This window comes from Pipistrellus hanaki (genome assembly GCF_964339955.1).
Source record: "Pipistrellus hanaki genome assembly, chromosome: 3".
NCBI lineage: Eukaryota > Metazoa > Chordata > Mammalia > Chiroptera > Vespertilionidae > Pipistrellus > Pipistrellus hanaki.
The window spans coordinates 85,336,923-85,359,671 of NC_140505.1; the positions used below are offsets into that span (position 1 = coordinate 85,336,923).

General features: G+C 37.3%; 1 protein-coding gene across 5 annotated transcripts in view; it reads left to right on the forward strand.

Moving 5' to 3' along the window:
* Window positions 1-20,360, forward strand: part of PDS5B (PDS5 cohesin associated factor B) — a 212,298-nt gene extending 191,938 nt beyond the window's left edge. For 3 of the 5 annotated variants that reach the window (XM_084879314.1, XM_084879315.1, XM_084879316.1), the window contains 4 exons: window positions 7,304-7,746; window positions 7,837-7,947; window positions 15,655-15,793; window positions 17,792-20,360. In XM_084879314.1, the coding sequence (XP_084735440.1) occupies window positions 7,304-7,746; window positions 7,837-7,947; window positions 15,655-15,793; window positions 17,792-17,827 (729 nt within the window). In that variant the 3' untranslated portion in view covers window positions 17,828-20,360. The remainder of the gene's footprint in view (window positions 1-7,303; window positions 7,747-7,836; window positions 7,948-15,654; window positions 15,794-17,791) is intronic. The other 2 variants (XM_084879312.1, XM_084879313.1) reach the window with 1 other exon arrangement.
* Window positions 20,361-22,749: the final 2,389 nt, after the last annotated feature.

Sequence of the window (22,749 nt, forward strand, 5' to 3'; positions counted from 1 at the left end):
GAGGCCCAATGCACAAAATTCATGCAAGGGACTCAGCCCTTGCCACTGGCTTTGTCCAGAAGGTCATCTGGCTCTCCAGTCTAATTAGCATATTATGCTATTATTATTATAGATAAGCTTCTAATAAAGGTAGGAATTGCTACAGTTCTCATATAGTCCCTGTTTAGTTTTAAAATCTTAATAGTAATGATAGTTGATATGATAGATACGATTTATGTCATTTGAAGACAAAGTTGGTGGTTTTGGTGCAGATACAGAAGGTAGTAGTTATATATTTCAACACAAACTGATGGCCTTAATAATTGGGCACATTTTTATTTTCTAGGTTAGCTCTAAACTTTTTAAAATAACTAACGCTCTGAATCCGTTTCTTTATCTGTAACATGTGGATACTTAGCTGGTAAGGTTTATCAGAATAAATCAGTTAGCCCAAATGAATTGTTATAAAGATTAATATTTTTATTAATGATTACCATAAAATAAAAGTTAATGTGTTTCAATCTACTCAGTTAATAAAGTGGAAGGTTATTAGTAAAATAATTACTTTTGCTTTTTTTGAAATACAGAGGTGGGCAAAAATAGGTTTATAAAAGAAGACAAAATAATATATAAATAAATAATAATACAGGAATACACTCTGTTTTGTGTACTCATAACTGTAAACCTACTTTTGCCCATCCTTGCAGTACTGCCCTAATTGTCTTTTACTGTCTCAACATTACATAGCCAAGAACATTTATTCTCAATTCTTTTCAAGTTTCTCTAGTAATTTACTTTGCCAAATTGTTTCTCTTTCCGCTTGAAAAGTTAGAATTCTAAAATTCTTATTAAATCATTATTACCTATATGTAAATTCTGATTTTTATTGGCTGTTTAAAAATTTCAGCCAACCAGAATTAAAGTTGATTGCTTAGTCAGAAAGGAATGCTGTTACCTGGATTTATAGAAGAAAACTCTTGATTTGGAAAAGGTATTTATCTTCTAATGCTACTTCTCATTTAGTGCAAAAATTCCTTCATTATAATTTATAAGAGTTGGTCATCATGTGCTTGGAAATTTGCCTTAGTAGAAGAAAGCTTATAATATCTCTCATTTATTGGAAACATCAGGTAGGCCGTCCTTATCCATATGCTACTCCTCCTTATCCCCTCAAATTTGGGAAATGATTTTGATTAATTCTTAATATTTTTTTATTCTGTAAATTCCATATCTAATTTTACCTTAGGGAGCAATGCAAAATACAGTCTCTATTTTTCATTGAACAGTTTTGAATTTCTGTCCTTTTGGAATTTATTTGTATAGTTATAATGAAGACCTTTGGCTGTCCTTTGTGCAACATTGCATTCATTTTCAAAAGTTTTAGAAACTTATTAATCTAGTTTCAACTAAAATATCCTCAGAGAGGTGAGAATTATGAGATAGAAGTTTAATTTTAATATCAGTAAATCATAGTGAAAGAGTGCTGTCTTCCTTGCTATTCCTAGCTTTATATTGATAATAAATTGCAAAGGAATTCTCTATATATTTATATTCAAAATCATAGTTTTGCAAGTAGCATTTTTTTGCTCCTCGCCTTAGTTTTATACTCCCTTTGCTCTTTAAACAATATAGTGCAAAATGAAAAAAGAAATTAGAGAATATAGTGCCTTAGCAAACTAGATTAATTTTATGGTATTCTCAAGAAAGCAGGCATTGGTTTCATTTTTACTACCAACCTTTTTCAGAGTGTAAAGGAATTAAGTCATCCTTTCAGATCTTTGGACATCCAAATGAATTATAGCATTTAAAATTGGAGATGACACTTTAAATTTAGTTGTGTTTTTTTTTGTTTTGTTTTGTTTTTTTTATGATTTCACTTATATTTGGAATCTTTTTTTAATCAATCTTTATTGTTCATATTATTACAAATGTTCCTCATTTCTTTCCCCCTCCACCAGGTTCCCACCCCACTCTCTGCCCCCTCTCCACCCCCCATTGTCCTCATCCATAGGTGTACATTTTATGTTCAGTCTCTTCCCCCCTCCACCACTCCCCCTTTCCCCAAGAACAGTCTACTCTGCTCCCATATCGCTGACTCTACTAAAATGAACAGCTATTATTGTTCATCAGGTTTTTCAATCTCCTTTTTTGTTGTTGTTGTTGTTTTTTTAATTAATAAACTTTTACACTTCTAAGAATAAATTTTAAAATCTAATAATTTTAAACCTTGTTTTTTTTCTGCCCTGGGAATTGAGAAGCAAACTTGTTTACATGTAAACTTGCCCTTAGGCTATCAAAAGGTGTAGCCATTCAAGTGTAAATGGACACATTGTTTAAAGATAGCTGCTGGTTGGAATTGGATTACCTGTTCTGGGTGGGAAGGGCTTGTCTTCCCCTTTCTCCATTAAAATTAAGGTATTAGCTTTAAAACCCCTTTTTGGCAGGAGACCTTAAACTTTCAGAACTTTAAATTTTTCAGATAGTAAATCAGTTACTTAGCATTTTCTCAAATCAATAATACCTCCACATGCCCAAGGATACACTTCACACAAAAGACATTTCCAAATAGATCAACCAACCTCATCCAGGCCCCACACAAGGCACTCACAGATCAACACCCCAGCGCTGTACTAACTCAACACATCCAGATCTAAGCCTTCCTCACTTGATTCAGCAGACCCTCAAGTTCCCCCAAAAGTTTCCAGCTATGTCTGAGAGGCAGCCTTGGGGCAGGGGCAGGCAAGGAGCGAGCTGTTCCGGGCCTGGCTGCTCCGGGCCTGGCCTCTGTTGCTCTGGTCCATTCCACAACCAGCTGCTCTGGGTCTGGCCACTGCCGCTCCGGCCTGGCTGCTGCTGCTCCGGACCTGGCTGCACCCGACCCGGCTGCTCCGGGCCCGGCTGCTCCGGGCCTGGCCGCTCCCGGCCTGGCAGCTGCTGCTCCGGGCCTGGCTGCTCCCAACCCAGCTGCTCTGGGCCTGACTGCTCCGGGCCCGGCCGCTCCGGACCTGGAAGCTCAGGGCCTGGCCACTCCGGGTCTGGCTGCTGCTGCTCCAGGCCTGGCCGCTCCTGACCCGGCCGCTCTGGGCCTGGCCGCACCCAGCCTGGCTGCTGCTGCTCCGGGCCTGGCCGCTCCTGACCCAGCTGCTCTGAGCCCGGCCGCTCCGGGCCCGGCCGCACCCGGCCTGGCTGCTGCTGCTCCGGGCCTGGCCGCTCCTGACCCAGCTGCTCTGAGCCCGGCTGCTCCGGGCCCGGCCGCACCCGGCCTGGCTGCTGCTGCTCCGGGCCTGGCCGCACCCGATCCAGCTGCTCTGGGCCCATAAATTTAGTTTTAATGCATATTTCTTTTATCTTCCCATCTCTGAGTGACAACAGTTAATTTTTAATTATATAAAAGAAAAAAATAGAACTCATGGGACATAGACAATAGTGTGGTGATTGTGGGGTTAGAGGAGATAGAGGGGATAGATGGTGATGGAAAAAATTAAAATAAAAAGTAAATATATGCTAACAAATTAAAACCAATCATTTGTAGGTCTTTTTTTTCCTTGGAATGTAAGGATACTATAATGCAAAAAAAAAGAAACCTTAATATGTTATATCATATTAATAAACAGAATAAGAAAAACACTAAAAAGGGAATCATAGATCATGCCAAAGAAAACATAAATTTTCACAGATGAATTTTTAATAAACTAATACCAAAAGGATAAATCCTTAACATGCTAAAAATTTTGTCTATTTAAATTAGTAGTGAATGATATAGTTGAAGTTATTATTCTTAATGACAAAATACTTGAAACATTCTTATGAAAAGTCAGGAACAAAACAAGCAACCTGCTGTTGCCACTATTATTTAAAATTGTACTAGAATGTTCATTTCAAGAAGACAATGAAATAAAAGTCAAAGGTATGACATGAATAAGAAGATAAATTTATTTTTATTTTTGTTATCTTAGAAAAACTAGAGAAGTAATTGAAAAACTAAGGGGTTAGCATGGTTGCCACATATCTGTATATATGTATGTACATAACTAACTTCACTCTGTTGATTTTACTTTTCTTTAGGTATACACTTGGGGGAAAGTGGATTGACTTCACCACAATAACCACTACAACAACAAAATTAGATAGAGAGATGACAGACAGATAGATCTAAACGTGATCTTAAAAAGAAATAGAACCTTTGTGGAGAAAATATCAAAACTGAGAAACATAGATGACTTAACAAAGAGAAGGCATGCTATGTTCCTTCATAGGAAAAATGTATTTAAAAGATGACAGTTTTGCTCCAGCCAGTATGGCTCCATTGGTTGGGCATTCACCTGTGCACCAAAGGGTTGCCAGTTTAATTCCTGGCCAAGGCACATACATGCCCAGGTTGCTGGCCCAATCCCTGGTGGGGGGTATGCAGGAAAAAGTTAATCAATGTTACCCTCTCCCATCAATGTTTCTCCATCTCCCTTTTGGTCTCTCTAAAAATAAGAAAACTACCTTTAAAAAAAAAAAAAAAAAAAAAAAAGATGATAAATTTTTATATAATTGGCCCAGCCTGTGGGACTCAGTGGTTGAGCATCAACCTATGAACCAGGAGGTCATAATTTGATTCCTGGTCAGGCCACATGCCTGCGCTGGGAGCTTGATCCCTAGTAGGGGGCTTGCAGTAGGCAGCTGACCAATGACTCTCATCATTGATGTTTCTGTCTATTTCTCCCTGTCCCTTCCTCTCTGAAATCAATAAAAATATATGTTTTATATGTAACTACAATTCCAGTGTGATTTTAAGTCCATGTGAAAGAATAAATGTATTCAAAAAGAGGAGTAAATCATAAGATCAACCCAACCAGATACATAGTTATAATTATTAAAATATTGTGCTATTTTAATAGCCCCAAAACATTACTTTTTAAAACACAATACAGAATAAAGGAAGCCCTAGGCAGTTTGGCTTGGTGGATATAGCATCAGCCTGCATACTGAAGGGTCCCAGGTTCGATTCCGGTCAAGGGCACATGCCAGGGTTGCGGGCTCGATCCCCAGAGGGAGGTATGCAGGAGGCAGACAATCAATGATTCTCTCTCATCATTGATGTTTCTAGCTCTCTCTCCCTCTTCCTTTCTCTCTAAAATCAATAAAAATGTATTTTTTAAAAAAGAATAAAGGAAGCATTACAAATCAGTAACTTTGAAAGAATTGAATATCTCTTTGGAAATGGAAGTAGGAAAAAGCAATTTGGAACCTCATCTCATATCCTATTCTAAAACAAGGTAAAAAATAATGTCTGGCCGAAACCAGTTTGGCTCAGCGGTAGAGCGTCGGTCTGCGGACTGAAAGGTCCCAGGTTCGATTCCGGTCAAAGGCCTGTACGTTGGTTGCAGGCACATCCCCGGTAGGGGGTATGCAAGAGGCAGCTGGTCGATGTTTCTCTCTCATCGACGTTTTTAGCTCTCTATCTCTCTCCCTTCCTCTCTGTAAAAATAAATAAATAAAATATATTAAAAAAATAATAATAAAATAATGTCTGACTGGGCTGCTATAACAAAATACTATAAACTGGGTAACATAAAAAATAGAAATTAATTTTCTCACATTTTTAAAGATTGGAAAAGTTAAGATCAAAGTTCTAACCAATTCAGTTCCTGATGACAGCTTTCTTCCTGGTTAGCAGATGGCCACCTTCTTCTTGTGTCTTTACATGATGAAGACATACAGAGAGAGAAAGAGCTCCCTCCTGTAATCTCATAAAGTCACTAATCCCATCATATGGGCCTCACTCCACAAGACCTCATCTCAACTAAAGTACTTCTTAAAGGCCCTCTCTCCAAATACATCACCTTAGAGATTCTGGCTTCAACCAATGAAATTTCTAGAGACACAATTTTTTTTTAAATTTTTATTGATTTTTTTACAGAGAGAAAGGGAGAAGGATAGAGAGTTAGGAATATCAATGAGAGAGAAATACTGATTAGCTGCCTCCTGTACACCCACTACTGGGGATGTACCTGAAACCAAGGTACATGCTCCTGACTGGAATCAAACCCAGGACCCTTCAGTCCTCAGGCTGACGCTCTATCCACTGAGCCAAACTGGTAGAGAGACAATTTCATCCATAACAAATAAAGTTTTAAAATATGCAGAAATGTAAAAGAATATAGATTAAAACACTAAAACTCCAGGAAACAAATGGAAAAGGGCATAATACCAATGACATAATTAGTTCACAAATAGGGAATGCACAACTAATTAAATATTTAAAAATTATAAGTAGTCAGATCATTTTTGTTTTCAATGATTTTTAAGAATGTAAATTGGTGCAAACTTTGGAAGTTAATTAAATATATAAACATATATTTGTGTGTTTTATATTGTATGTGTGTATATGGAGAGCATTAAACATGTTCATACATACTGTTCTTCGTTTCATTAGAGAATTTTCTCAGTCTCTATCTGCTGGTAAATGCATAAATTCTCCAAATGTAAACTAGGATTTTATTTTAAACTAGAGGCCCAGTACACAAATTGATGCATGGGTAGGATCCCTTAGCCTGGACGGTGATTGGGGCCAATCAAGGCCAATTAGGGTTGGCCATCAGAGGGGAAAGGAAGGGGACCATGGGAAGTTGGCCAGCCACAGGAGGTTGGCTATGGTAGTGCACTGACCCACCAGGGGGCAGCTCCTGCATTGAAAGTCTGCCCCCTGGTGGTCAGTGCACCAGCCATTCGGTCACTTAGGCTTTTATATAGAGAGATTTGAAAGTGACTGATTTTAAAAATTATTTTTGTTTCTGGGATAAAACAGTATCTTTGATTCAGAAATGTGTTCAAAACTCAATAAATGTTTAACTTTTATATTTTGCCATTTTTGTTTATAAAACAAAAATAGTCCTTTTATGATATGTAAAGCATGATATAGAACATAGATATTTTATGTCTTACTATATACTGTGTGGTAAAATTAGAATTACTCAAATTGAATATCAAAACTGATCCATTATATTTTAATATAGTCCTCTATTATTCTAGCATTGAATTAGAATGTTCTTTTTATGTGCCCTTCATTAAAATTTATAATGTAATAAAATAGTGGTCTTGAGAAGTTTCCATTTCAGGCTTTCTAGCTTAAGTAAAAATAAATGAGTACCCTCTTATCCCAGATAATGTTTTAAATTATAAAATTAATAAAAGCAAGTTAAGTTATGGTTCTGATATATTTAAGAACTCTATACTTTATTTAGGTACATTTTTATGACAAAAGTGTGTAATAGATTTTTTTGTTTGTTATGCTTACTAACAATTTTATATTTGAACTTGTGATTTTTATTCCTAGTCTGAATTGGACAAACCTAGAAGCCGGAAAAAAACACCAGCCACTGATTCAGAAGAGAAATTAGGTATGGATGACCTGACTAAATTGGTACAAGAACAGAAACCTAAAGGCAGTCAGCGTGGACGGAAGAGAGGCCATACAACTTCAGAGTCAGATGAGCCGCAATGGCCTGAGGAAAAGAGACTCAAAGAAGATTTGTTAGAAAATGAGGATGAACAGAATAGTCCACCAAAAAAAGGTAAAAGAGGCCGACCACCAAAACCTCTTGTTGGGGGAGGTACAACAAAAGAAGAGCCAACAATGAAAACTTCTAAAAAAGGAAGTAAAAAAAAATCTGGACCTTCATTAGTAGAAGAAGAGGAAGAAGAGGAAAGACAAAGTGGAAACACAGAACAGAAGTCAAAAAGCAAACAGCACCGAACTTCAAAGAGAGCACAACAGAAGTAAGTATGTGTAATTCTAAACTGCATATATTTAGTTACTATATTATAAATCATAATTTGATGCTATCCACATTTGGGTCTTCCCCAAAGCAGAGCAGAATCTCCTGAGACTAGTGCAGTTGAATCCACACAATCCATACCACAGAAAGGACGAGGAAGACCATCAAAAACGCCATCACCATCACAACAAAAAAAAAATGTGTAAGTTGTAAATAATGTTAAATTTCAAAACAATTTCAAATTATTTTGCAGACGTTTATAAATTTTTAAATATACATAGAGTTGCTTTTAATATATTTAGCTCCAATACACTAGGTAAGCTAAAGTTTTTATGTACTTACCTAGGTGATTGATATTCCAATGAACCCTCTAGTAACTTTTGTATATTTTTACAGGTTTTAGGCAAATCTTTATGAATAGCAAATAGTTTATTGTTTCCAGTTCAGATTTTAAGGTACCTTATGAGGTGTTGGTATATTTTTAAATAATCATAGCATATTCACCTGCTTGCCTTATAATTCCACACTACAATTTTTCTTCCTATCTTTCCTCAGTGGCTTTTTAAAAAAATAGCTTTTATGCTTTTGCTTTTATTCTTTGAACTATATAAGAAAGTAACAGGCATTATTTTTCTTAAATTACCACATGCAGATCTCAAGTTTTTGATGTTTTGATTTTGTTTGTTTTAATCAACTTAATACATCTATATCCACAGATAGTTTTGGATGGTCACACAGTCACATATTTATCTGAGAGTTACAATAACCGATTTGTATTCAAAATTTTCAAGTGGTAGAGTAGTTAATGCTGTAATTTGTAAATCTTGTACTTTTTCTTCTCAGTTATTTAAGTGGAAATAGAATGGCATGTCTTCCTTTAGTGAAGAAATCCTCAGTTTTTCTTGGAGTAATTCTATTATATAACTACATCAGTGGCTTGATTTTTCAGAGTTGCCACCAAACTTTAGTTAAATAGTTATCTTAGAAGTTTTTCCTATTCCTGTGTATTCCACAGAAAGAGGAAAAGTTTCCTGAGTGTCTAGCCAGTACTTTATGACTTCTTCCATTTAATTTTTTCCTCAGGTAAAAAGTAAAGGTAAGTACATGTTCTTGGCAGCTTCATTATGTTTTGATTCAACCATGGAAAATCATTGGTATAAACAAAGAATTCTTAAATAATGTTAAATTCCCATGATTAATTTTATAACAAGGAAATGTGGCTCATAACTTTATTTATATTTGGGCTTAAATTATTATCGTGTTCTCTCATAAAACTACATAAGTTCTCACATGAATGTTCTAAAACAGACAAGTATTTATTTTTAAAAATCAATACAACCTGGTTGGCGTGGCTCAGTGGTTGAGCATTGACCTATGAACCAAGAGGTTATGGTTGGATTCCTGATCAGAGAACATGCCCTGTGGGCTCAGTGCCGTGTATGGTGTGCAGAATCAATGATTCTGTCTCTTTCTCCCTCTTCTTTCCTCTCTGAAATCAATAAAAATATATTTTAAAAATAAAAAGAATGTCAATTTCAAAAAAATCAATACAACCCTGGTTGGTATATCTAAGTTGGTTGGAGTGTTGCTCCATACATCGGAGGGTATCAGGCTCTATTCTTGGTCGGGATATGTACCTGGGTTGTGGGTTCAATCCCCAGCCCTGGTCAGGGTGCATGTGAGAGACAATCAATCTGTTTCTCTCACATTGATGTTTTTCTTTCTCTCACTATCTCCCTTTGTTTCTCTCTCCCTCTTCCCTTCTCTCTAAAATTCAACGACCATATCCTCAGGTGAGGATTAAAAAAAAAAAAAAGTCAGTACAGACAGAGACTATTCTGTTTTAACAGCTTATCTTCTTTTCTCTGGGAAGCTTTGTGTTTAGAGCTGTTAAAATAACATTACATTTGCCTGTTTTTCTTCTGACCTCTGGAATTAAGAACCATTGTATCATTTTCTGTGTAATCCCTGTATTTTCTTCTGTTAACTCTGAAAAACTAAATCAAGTTTTAAAAAAAAAAAAATACATGGGGAGATCCAAGATGGAGGCAGGGTAGGTGAAAGTAATACTTACCTCCTCCCAGGACCAAACTGGAATTACAATTAAATTACAGAATAATCATCCTAAATAACCTGCTGAAGAGAGGTCATAACCAAAGACTTAGAGAAGAAGCCACTTCAATACGGTAGGAAGGACGGAGACACAAACAATGCTGGCTCTGCTCCTACTATTTGACAGCTGAGGTTCCAGAAGCATAGCTCAGCTGGTGGGGGAAGGGAGGAGTGAGTCCCTCTGAGGAAAGAGGGTTCTCAGCCACATGCCAAGCACCTCAGCTCAGAGCAACAGAATCAATTAGAGGGGTCCACATAAAATGTGATTGTGAAAATCAGTGGGTATTCTGTCTCCCGGGGAGAGACAATTCTGCTAGAAATCCAGGCTCCCTTTTAAAGGGCCAGTCCTCACCCTTGGTTGTGGTAGAAGTAAGGCAGCTCAGAGATGACTGGCGAGTGAGGAGAGACTGAGTTTTATGGCTCCACAGAAAGAGCTAAAGAGATACACTGCGCTCAGTCCCTCTCTCACATAGCCCACAGATTGCATCTTTCTTTGGTGTAGCAATCACCTCCACATGGCATCAGCCTGGAGGAAAGCAAGTCCCCCAAACTCCTGTTCCCTGTCACCCCCGAGCCCATACCTAGAAGAGAAATCATCTTCCTGGCCACTGGTGTCAGAGACTGAGTTATCTGGCTCTTGGAGGAGAGCCGGTCCCTTATCTTCCCTCAAGCTTGACCAGTGCCCTCCCCTCATAGAAGATCTAATAGCCCACCCTCCCAACACGCAGGTTCTCCAAGAGGTCCAGGCAGAATGTGGGACAGGCTTGAGTTGTGTGGCTTTATGACAAGGGACATTTTTTCCTCTCATACCCAACCAGTGCAGAAACTTCCTTCACACAATAAAATCTTGGTCTGTTTGGGCCTGATGAATTCTGCTGGCCTCACCCTGACAACTCCCTGAGACCCTGCCCACCAAAAGGTCTGTATGTACTGGACAAGGGATAGCTAGACTCGGTATGCTTTAGGTCTAGGACATTTGCTGAGTGGCCTCAGACCCAGCACTGACTCCAGGTTTGAACCTGTATCAGTCTGGTGAACACCACTCACTCCTACCTAGTCACTCAGTAAGAATCTATCTCAATCAACTTGAGTATGGCCAGAGGTTCTTTTATTTACTGAGCCTAACAGGTGGGCAACTGTTGGGTCTTAGGGTGCCTTGGGCCTTTTCCTGCCCTGCCACCGTATGATGATGATTAAGCTGGCCTTGGTCCACACTGTGCCCCCCCACAATGTACTTCCAGGCCCAGAAGAGGTAGCCACAAACTGCATAACATTGTAGTTCCAAACAGGTAGCCCAAGGCCAATCTAAGGCCGTATCTGACATTGACCTGCGCCAGATTCCCTCCCAAGAGGCCTCATTACCAACACACCTGCTGGTATGCTGCAGACTACATCAGAGACAGGACCCAACCAGTGGCACATCCAAAGGAGGATCTCAGTGGGAACTCGACACTGCTGGGATGAATTCCATTTCATGTTGTCAGCACCCTCACAATAGCTCCCTGTGAGATCGGGCCTAAACTGGCAGTCAAACATACCTCTCACAATCCGGGACTGCTGGCTCCCAACTGCTTGCCTGCCTGCCAGCCTGATCACCCCCTAACCACTCCGCTGCCATCCTGATTGATGCCTAACTGCTCCCCTGCCGGCCTGTTTGCCCCTAACTTCCCTCCTCTGCCAGCCTGGTCACCCCTAACTGCCCTCCCCTGCAGGCCTGGTCCCTCCCAATTGCCCTCCCCTGCTGCCCATCTTGTGGCCATCTTGTGTCCACCTGGGGGCAGCAAGCTTGTGTGTTGGAGTGATGGTCAATCTGCATATTACTCTTTTATTAGATAGGATAGAGGCCTCGTACATGGGTGGGGGCCAGCTAGTTTGCCCTGAAGGGTGTCCCAGATCAGGTTGGGGGTTCCCTTGGGGTGTAGGGCGGCCTGAGTGAGGGGCCTGTGGTGGTTTGCAAGCTGGACACGCCCCCCCAGCGACCCAAGCGGAGGCCCTGGTATCTGGGATTTATTTATCTTTTACAATTAAAACTTTGTAGCCTGGAGGGAAGACAAATCTGCTCACTCAGTGGAGACAGCCATTTCTGATGCGATTTATTTATCTTCTATAATTGAAACTTTGTAGCCTTAGCAGAGGCCTAAGCCGGCCAGGGTTTGCTGAAAGCTTGGCTTGCCCCATTGCTGGGGAAACTCAAGCCTCCCTCTGCTCTCTTTGTGGCCGCAGCCATCTTGGTTGGGTTAATTTGCATACTTGCTCCTGATTGGCTGGTGAGTGTGGCTTGTGGGTATTGTAGAGTGATGGTTAATTTGCATATTGCTCTTTTATTAGATGGGATAATTTTTTTCTGATATAGCTCATTGGCAAGGGAAACAAATGGGACTGCATAAAACTAAAAAAAAAAGGTTTTGCATAGCAAAGGAACCATCAACAAAATGAAAAGACAACCTACTGAGTGAGAGTCATTTTTGCCAATAAGACATCTGATAAGGGGTTAATATCCAAAATGTAATAAGGAAGTTATAAAACTTAACATCAAAAAAATCAATCCAATTAAAAAAATGGTCAAAATACCTGAATAGACAGTTCTCTAAAGTAAACATACAGGTGGCCAGTGGACATGTGAAAATACGAACAATGTCACTAATCATTAGAGAAATATCACCTCACACCTGTCGGAATGGCTATCATCAGTAAGTCAACAAACAAGTGTTGGCAAGGATGTGGAGAAAAGGAAATCTTCATGCACTGCTGGTGGGAAAGCGGATTTGTGCAGCCACTATTGGAAACAGTATGGAGTGTACTCAGAAATTAAATGTGAAACTGTGTCCCAGGAATTCCACTTCTGGGGTTTTGTTCAAAGAAACCCAAAGCACCAATTCAAAAGAATGTATGCACCCAGAAGTTCATTGTAGCATTATGTAGGATATGGAAGCAACCGAAATGTCTGAAAAGATGAGTGGGTAAAGAACACGTGATACAAATACACAATCGAACATTACTCTGTTGTGAAAAAGAACAAAATCTTACCATTTGTGAAAGCATGAATGGGCCTAAAAGGTATAATTCAGAGAAATACTATTATGATTTCACTTATATGTGGAAACCAAAGAGCAAATGAAAAAAGGTGAAACAGATTCATAGACACAGGTTTTCGGGGTGGGGGGAGTGGGAGATGTGGAAAGGTTGAAGAGATTAAGAAGTACAAATTGGTAGTTTCAGAACTGTCAGAGATGTAAAGAATAGCATAGGGAATGTAGTCAATAATGTATTAGGGGGGAAATTTTGTAAAGTATAGGATTGTCTAATCATTATGCTGTACACCTGAAACCAACATAAAATACTGAAGTTAAACTGGAATGGAAAATTTTTAAAAATAAATGAAATATTTTAAAATGCTTGGTTTTAGTATGGATTGAACAATATGTCTTTTGGTGGTTTTTGTTTTTTGTTTTAATTTATTGATTTTAGAGAGAAAGGGAGAGGGGGAGAGAGAGGAGGAGAGAGGGAAACATTGATTTGTTGTTCCACTTACTTAACGCATTCATTGGTTGATTATTATATGTGGCCTGTCTGGGATGGAACCCATAACCTTGGTGTTTTGGGAGGATTCTCTAACCAACTGAGCTACCCAACCAGGCCTGAACAATATGTCTTTTGGATTGCTTATAGAAGTGGTAACATAATATCCTTTTAAAAAATAAATATTTGTCAATAGGGATACATTTTATTAAATGATGGGATCACATATTTATTGCTTTGTATGTTTTAGAGAATACTAATTGCTAGGCAATCTGATTCTTGTCCTCCTGCAAAACACCTGATTCTTGTCCTCCTGCAACTTAACCATGTAAATGGGCATGTAGTTGTAAAATAGTCACATTTAAATATCAATTCTAATTTTTTATATGTGCCCTGCATGAAAAACTTAGGCTGCTATAAGAATGTAATGGGAGAGCTGGGAAATCAGGAGTTTTCTCTTGAGAAAGTATAAAGTTGGTTCCTTGAGAATAGTAGTAATTAGACTGATAGAGTTCAGGGAAAAGAACATTTTAGGTAGCAGGATCACTGTATTTGAAGTTTATGAAGTGAGGGAAATATTGTCAGAATTGAAAGATGGCAAGAGTTTGCTGGGTTGTAGTTGTGGGGAATTGGAGAGTGGAAGGAGATTCGAAAGAAGAGAGGTGGGCAAGGATTGTCTGCAAGACCTTAGTACTGTGTTAAAAGGTAGCTTTGGGAGGGATGGCGGGGGGATTTGACATGTTCTGTGTTTATCTTTTTTAAAGATTACTTTGTTGGTGCCGAGGCCGGTTTGGCTCAGTGGATAGAGCAATCTGTGGCCTGAAGGGTCGGGTCCCAGGTTCAATTCCGGTCAGGGGCATGTGCATTGGTTGTGGGCACATCCCCGGTGGGGAGTGTGCAGGAGGCAGCTGGTCGATGTTTCTCTCTCATCGATGTTTCTAACTCTATCCCTCTCCCTTCCTCTCTGTAAAAAATCAATAAAATGTATATTTTAAAAAAAAGATTACTTTGTTGGTTAAAATTCCATACTAGTCGGGGATTTGTTATTGGAATCAGGGACTTCTACTGAGACAGGCTAGTAAGCCAGGACTAAGGAAACTGAGAAAAATAGTTACACAGCAATTTGCACCATCTAATATATTCTGTCTATCTTCTCTAAACCTCGAACACTTAAGAATAAATGGTTTAGCCCTGGCCAGTGTTGTTCAAGTTAGAGTTTAGACTCCAGCATCCAAGAGTCTGTTTCAATTCTCGGTCAAGGGCACATATCTAGGTTGCAGTTTCAATTCCCAGCACAACCGGAGGCAACCGATCACATTGATGTTTCTCTCTTTCCCCCTCTCTCTCTCTTTCTCCCCTCCCTCCTTCCCTTGCACTCTCTAAAAATCAATAGAAAAAAATATCCTTGAGTGAGAATTAACAACAACAAAAAAGGCTAAATGCTTTACACTTTTCTCCAACCAGAGGGTAAATGGTTTAAATCTCCCTACTGGAAGATAGATAGCAGAAATCCAATTATAGCCATTTTCAGATAGGTGAAGTTAAAAGAATAAATCTCATTTTAGTGCATCACCATAAAAAAAATAAATAAATAAAAGATTACTTTGGTAAGAACCAAGAGACGAGAATGTTTTAGAAATAATGCAATAGCATTAGAGGTGGATGGATTAGTGAATGGATTTGAGATTTTCTTATAAATCAAATCTTCAGGGCCAGATAAAGAGTTGTATACTATTAAGGAAGACTGGATTTTCTGCTTTGAGCAGCTAAGTAGATATAAATGCCTTTTACTATTTAGGAAAGATTTTAAAAACAGAGTCTGCATTATATTTTTTCATTCCTTTATGGTGTTGTCCTCAGTCACACTTATTTTTTGTTACTTGGTAGATGTTTGTATGGAAAATGCTAGATTAAACACTGTTTTAGGGTTCATGATATAAGAAAAATATTTCCACCCTGGCCAGTTATTTGGACATTGTCCAGTGCACCAAAAAGTTGCCAGTTTGATTCCTGGTAGGGCACATATCCAGGTTGTGGCTCAATCCCCAGTAGGTGTGCAGTAGGCAGCCTGATCAATGTTTCCCTCTCACATCAATGTTTCTCTCTAAAAGTCAGAAAAAATAAATTTTTTAAAAAATTTTTTCTTCTTATAAGGATATTGAGGATAAAAATGAAAATCTGAGAATTCATGAAATATTTAAAGCATTCCCTCTACTGAGATGTAATTCTACTTAAAAGATCAGCATGTTCATTGTATCTTACATGTATTTTACTCTAGACGCACAGGACGCTCCAAACAAGCAGCCACTAAAGAAAATGATTCAAGTGAAGAAATAGATGTGTTTCAGGGTTGCTCTCCTGTCAATGATGATATTCCACAGGAAGAAACAGAAGAAGAAGAAGTTTCTACAGTAAACGTATGTTTTTATTAAAATGCCATGTGTAATAGTGATAATAGGAAAGGTGAGCCGAGGATTTTTCCTGGGGCTATGTCTCGTGATGCTGAAGATTGAGCTCTGTGGACCAGCAGATTTAAGCAAAAGTGTGGAAATTTTATTACAAGATTCAGACTCCCCTCATGGAGAGGGGGACTCTAATAATGGGCTGCCCCTGTAAAGCCTTGTAGCCCAGGAATATATATTTGCTACAAGTCTGCTCCATATCTACCTGTGTCTTCACCTGATTGATTTCCTCAGTTGTTCTTGCCCAGCAATGACGGACCTGAACTTTCCCTGTTTCTATATGTTCTTTCTCTGTCTCCATGCTGAACTTTCTCTGTTTCTATGCTTAACTTTCTCTGTTTCTATGTGTTCATACACCTTGTTGCTGCAGGCCCTCACTTGTTTTCCCATGCCTCTCTGGCTTTGAGTCCAGAAACATTTTATTATTTCTGCTTTGATAGTTTCTGTGATTAGGCTGGCTCATACTACCATGTCTACCCCTGCCTATGTTCCACCTGCCATTGTTTTCCACTATATCCCTGCCCTATCTGCCTGTGTTTCAAGTTAGCCTTCTCAGTAGTATGGAATATAGAAATAGGGTTGGTAAATATTTGGTCACATCTTTTTAGCATTTGATGTTTCTTATAATTCTAAATATATATTTTTATAGCATTCTTTCATCTACCAGCTTGTATAATGCAGAAGACAGTCTTTTATGGAAATCTAAAACTAAGTGAGAATAATGAATGTAGCTTAGTGCAAGTGCAAATGTCAAGTTTAAACTGATGTGGAAAAAACAAGTACCAGTATGATACTGACACTTCAGGCATTTTATACCTTGATTTTAGATATCTGATAAATATACTATTATTTATGTTTCATTACTTTTTGTTTAAATTTCAAAGTAAAAACTAGAAATTAGTCAATCATATAGAATAAAATCATAGTTTTTACTAAAACCAGCCTTTGGAATTCATAACGTTGGTAATCGACATTTTTTTTTTTTTTTTTTTTTACAAAAGTAGAAATGTGGAACTTCCTGAGGTACTTTTTTTATTTTTTTAAGTAATGAATTGTTTTTGCCAGTTAACTCATCTCAGATATTTTACTGTGGAAGAAAAATAAACATTTAAGTAAGAGCTGTTCTCTTAATAATGCTAATGCTGAATCTTTGAATCAGCTCAGCCAGCCTTCTTATTTGAAAAATCAGTGTACTGTGATCAAGTCCCAGAGTTGATCCCCACTTCTGTAACCTATTTAAAATATAATTAGCTCTCCAATCTGCAGCAGAATTTATTTATGTGAATGAATTAACACTGCAGAAAAATATTCTGAACTGTGGTCTCAAGCTAGCTGAGCTTGGTTCTTAACAGTTTGGGGAGATGTAAAAATAAGGTGTGAATTATTTTTCATCAAAGAAAAACTATACTGTGAATTAAATTAAAATACTATCCTTTTTATATTCCTCTTGTTTGAACTAAAGTTTTATGCTTTCAGTACCTATTGCCAGTTAATGGGAATATGTCTGAACTTTAGCTTACTTATATGTATTTGATAGTTGTTAGGATCTAAACTCAGTAACTATTTTCCCAAAACAACAGCTGTAAGCATAAGTTCATAAGTATCAAATTTTGTCTTATCACAGAAATATAAGTAAAAAGATGACATTTGTAATTGATTTTCTTACTGTCTATATTGACTTCTGATCATTTGTTTTTAAAATTATGAAATAGAAAAGGAATGATTTTTCTCTTGCTATTCTGGGTAATGCTATTTATGAACATTCAAATTTATATAAGTCTAAATAAGTGATGCCAAGGCAGCAATTTAAAATAGGAGAAAAGTTTCAATGAGAGAAAAGCAAAGAAAATCAGGACCAAGTAAGAATAATGATTGGTTAAAAATTATTATTATTGCTATGTCTAATAAATGTGTACCCATTTTAATTAAGCATCTGATTATTTTTCTTTTAAGGTACGGCGGAGAAGTTCTAAAAGAGAAAGGCGATGAACAAATGTAATTAATAATTTCTATGTGAACACTCAAAAAATCATTTTTCATCAAGCTTGAGGCTGAATAAAACCTTTGATGCACAAAATGGGACTGCTGAAGAGTGGACAGTTGGACCTCCCTTTGATGACCTCATATTTGTGGTCACACTTTAGCCATACGCATGGTGATAACATTGACTTGTGAAAGTGTAATTTGCTATGGCTATGTAGAAATAAACTAAAGAAGAAAGTTGTAAATATATTTTTCCTTTTTTTTTTTTTTTTTTTTTTTAATGTTTCTGACTTCTAGTGTGCTTGTATAGCTTTTATCTGTGGCTTTAAACTGACAGTACCTGTTTATTGGATCTATTGCTTTGAAAAGAGTTTGTTAGTATAGATCTTAAGCAGTCATCTGTCAGTGTTTGTATTTGTATAATCTGCAGTTTTACTGTGAAAAATTTATTTTTCAACAAATGGTGTCATTTTCTTGATGTCACTATTGGTTGGAGAGATAAATGGTCTCTTTCCCTTGTGTATCTTACCTAGTGTTTACCCCTTGGCACCCTTAACCTTCAGAGGTGCTAAATCATCTGCTATTATACCTGAACGATGCCTCTGATGGGAGGAAACCACACAAATTGTGAAATACTCCTGAAGTTTATTATTTTACACCTCAGTATTGGTCCCAGAATTTTCTAGCCTCCTATGGCAATGAAAATTTTAAGAAAAGGAGATTTAAAATATTTTAATTTTAAAGAATGTGTTATAAAATAATGTACTGAAATCTTTATCCCATTTTATCATCCCTTTTCAGTTCATATAATCTGTATCAATAAAATTCTGTAATTTGAATTAGTTTTTAATAGTCTAGAATGTTATTGTGTATAGATATTTCCTCTTGAACATGTTCGGAAAATGCAAATTAATACACTATAATATAAAATCTGATATATACAAATTAGGAAAGTTCCAGTTCTTCATAACAATGTAAAGGTAATCAGAAAGAAAAAAAAAATTTTATTGATGCAATGTGTCTTTATAAGGCTGTTCTTGAAAACAAGTGTTTTGTATTTTATAGTGAGTTGCATGTTTATGAAAAAATGCTAAAAATGGAATGTGCTCTTTTCTGTAAATTCATAGTTAGTCATAGTATATGATAGATTGCCCCATAACATAGTTTCATTAAGAGTTTATTATTGTTTTTTATTTTGGAGCCAAAAACATTGTTTTGGGAGGAAGGACAAAGTGGGAGTGATATATCGAACTACATGAGCTACTGTAGTAGGTATTACAGTCTTACGAACTTTTTAAATGCAATTCCACTTTGTCCTGATAGGGAAAAGTGGAAATTTACTTGGATTTAGAGATGATCTTTTCTTTATTGTAAGTTGCAAAATTATAAAAACAAATTACATAAGGCAGTATACTTTTACAGTTTTGTAAACTGTATTTTGAACCAAACTTAGAGGTTGTTACTTTATGTGTAGCCAAATTCATTTAGTATTTCAGGTGCTGTCCTTTTCTTTTTTCATAGTTAACATGAGAAAGAAAATCATATTCTAACTTGTTAAATTTATCACATTGAATAATGGAGCATTTTCATGTAACACACTATTATGTTTATGATATGTTTCCAAGATTGGTGATTATAGACGAGGGATATAATAAAGAAACTATTTTGGAAAATGACATTTTACTATTTTCCAATGCATATCACAATTAATGTGATTATTATTTTTTTAGAGATTTCTTCATGTTAATGAAACTGCCTTTTATTTAAAAAATGTTTTTATTTGTGTCTTTTTCTCTCAATATTTAGCTATTCTTTATTTACAATAGTACTGATACCAGTGATTATGGGTGGCTGCTATATATCAAAGCAGCTAATGTTGGACCAAGATACATTGGTTTTTAAACATTTCTTTAGCTCAGTTCTCCCAAACACGCTGTTTCTATTCCAGCAGTACAAAGGCATGGTTATAAATCTATAAAATAAGAATAAGGGATAGCTTTGTATTTTTGTCATTGACTAAATTGCACCAGGAATGTTTATGGAAGTATATCTTTAAGACCATTTTATAAAACAACAACAACAGAAAATAATTGTGGAGGAATTTTATTTGCATGATCATAGTTAAGCAGATTTCATTGTATATTAATTCTGTACATTAGATCACAAAAATGTTCATTGTAGATTCTGTTTAATGCCAATGACTCTATGATTTCTTACACATCTATTCCCTTTTGGGAAAATTATGATGTATATTTTCCATTTTTCTGTAGAAAAATAGGTTCAATAATTATCAAAATTTTGTCCTGTGTCTTCATCTTAAGGGATTATATTATTATGTTTAAACTTAACATTTCATGTACTAACATTTGGAGAGCCACATACCATAAGTAAAGTAAAAAGTATAAAATACTAAATGCTAACAGTGGTTAGCAAACTCTTCAGTGATAATGTTCATTTTGAAATATGTACTGTAAGAAATTGAGAAAACATTTAACTCACTGTAACATGTTCCATTATTAAAATCTTGTGATTTTTCAGTGAGATTATCTTGCTGCTCTCTATGGCAAATCCATTTAATCTACATTATAATAAAATTTTTTGCTGCAGTGCAACAAGAAGCTTTTTCAGTGATCTCCACTGTATATGTAAATTACAAATGTGGCTATAAAAGTTGTTCCAGGTATTATAGGTTAAATTACATTCTGTATCATCTTACAACTTATAAGTATAATTTTTAAGATTTCCTTTTTGCCCACTTGAAAAATGTCAGCAATTTAAGAATTTGTTTAACTTAGGTATATCTCCCTTACCATATAGTATTATGTCACCATAATGAACAATTGGTATTTAGATAACCAACTTTCAGACACATTATTGGATTTTCTGTGAAGTTGAATAAACATGAAAGCTACTATATAATTGTATTATTTTATTTATGTGAACCTATGTACCTACATATATGTTTACTTAATGAAGAAAGGCAAATTTCTATAATTTTTAATTTTGGAGCCTTTGTTTTATAAGAGAATATTTCCCACTAACATTTTTTCAAACTTTTTATTTAAACTTCTCATGCATTATCTCGGCTGACAGATTTACTAGATACTCTTTAAGTGAAAGGATTGCATAACTGAAGAAAATAAATGTATAATATAAACTTTAAAAGTAAGAACTAAGAAAAATTAAGGACAGTTTTATTTATTTACTCAGCAAATAATTATTGAGTGTCTACTATGTGCTGGGCTAGTAGTGGAGGATAAAGTTTGATCAAGATAGATTAAGCCCCTGCCCTTGGTGAGCTTACATTTTCTATAGGGATAGTGGGAGAAAAAGGAAACAATAATTTTCCTAATATATAAAGATCCAGGGTCTGTAACATCCAAAACAATTGAAGGCTCAGCCAACACCAGGGTAGGGAGCTGAGGGGGCGTGGCTGGCCTTCAGACCGGGGGTGGCCCCTAGCCCAGAAAGGCCGCCTAGCCTGGGATGCTGGAGTCTGTTCTGGACCTAGGGTCGCGCTTTCCCCATGAGTGACTCGGAAGCCGCCAGTGTCTAACTGGCCAGTCTCTGGGAGGTTGGAGTGCGTCCACCACCCACCGAAAAGTGTGACCATCAAACCGTTCACAGATTCAGTGCAGGCACCGGTCAGTAGTAGACGGGTTGGAGGCCAGATCAAAACAAAACAGCTGGAACACCCTGCCCACCTCGGCGAGTGCAGCTGCAATCCACAGGGGCCTGGGCAGTGTAGAAAGTAATACTTTCTCCTGAGTTCTGTGCTGGCAACGCTGCCTCGCTCACCCTCAAGCCCCCCTGAGTCCTGACAGCGAAGTGTGTGGGGCATCCTGCAGGATTGTGCTGTTCTGGGTGCTTTTGCCCAAAGACACCCTTTGGGATGAATTCAGAGCCACATCCCACTTCCCATAGACTGGAAGAACCATGTAAAAGGAATTTGACAAAAGCTTTTCACATCTCTGTTTATTCTTTTGAATCCACAAAACAACCTTAAAAAGATTCAGACCATCTAAGAGAGAATGTACTTTCTGGCCAGAGCATGCAGGATTCTTTTGCTCAACAGGATAAAGGAAGCAGAGAGCTGGCATAGTAGAAATGGCCCTGGTGCCCTAAGAGGAGACTGCAGGAATGGGGCTGCAGAAATTCCACAAGCCTCTTGTACCTTCTCCTTTGCAAACCACACCATCCAGATTCACCAGAATTGGAGGCAACTGGGAGTCGCAGCCATGGTTTGGGACACGGTAAGCAAATCCTGGGGCCCCTCTGAAAATACCTGCAATTGATTATAAGACTGGTTTTTATTTAAAAAGAAATAGAACAGCTTTGTTGAGACATAACTCATAGACTGTACGTATCAACTAAAGTGTACAATGACCTTTTTAAAAATTATTATCTTTAATATATGTATTAAAAACATTATCTTTGTACAAATACCATTGCCCCCCCCCAAAAAAAAAACAACAAAAAAAAACTGCTTTTTAAAAATTTTCCGAGTGGTACAATCATCACCATGCTCAATTTTTAAATATTTTCATGACCCTATCCCTTCCAAAAAACTTTTACCCACTAGAATCACTTTCCTGATCATCTTCCCCCAAATATATTGCATTTTAAGGGTGGGTAAAGGAAAGTTGAGGGAAGTTAAAATACTGCACAAAGGATTCTGTAAAATGACAAAGCCCAAAGTGAAGATCATGTGTTTTCTCAAATTCTGCTTGATTGTAATGGTACCCAAATCTTCTATACTAATAAAAGGGTAATATGCTAATGAGAGTGGACATCTTCTGGACATCCTTCTAGACAAAGCTGCAGCAGCTGTGAAGGCCGAGGCTCAGGCAGCCATGAGCCGCTGTAAAGGGCTGAGGCTCAGGTCGGCAGTGGCAGCAGCAGCGGGGTAATAGGGCAGTGCCTTCCCC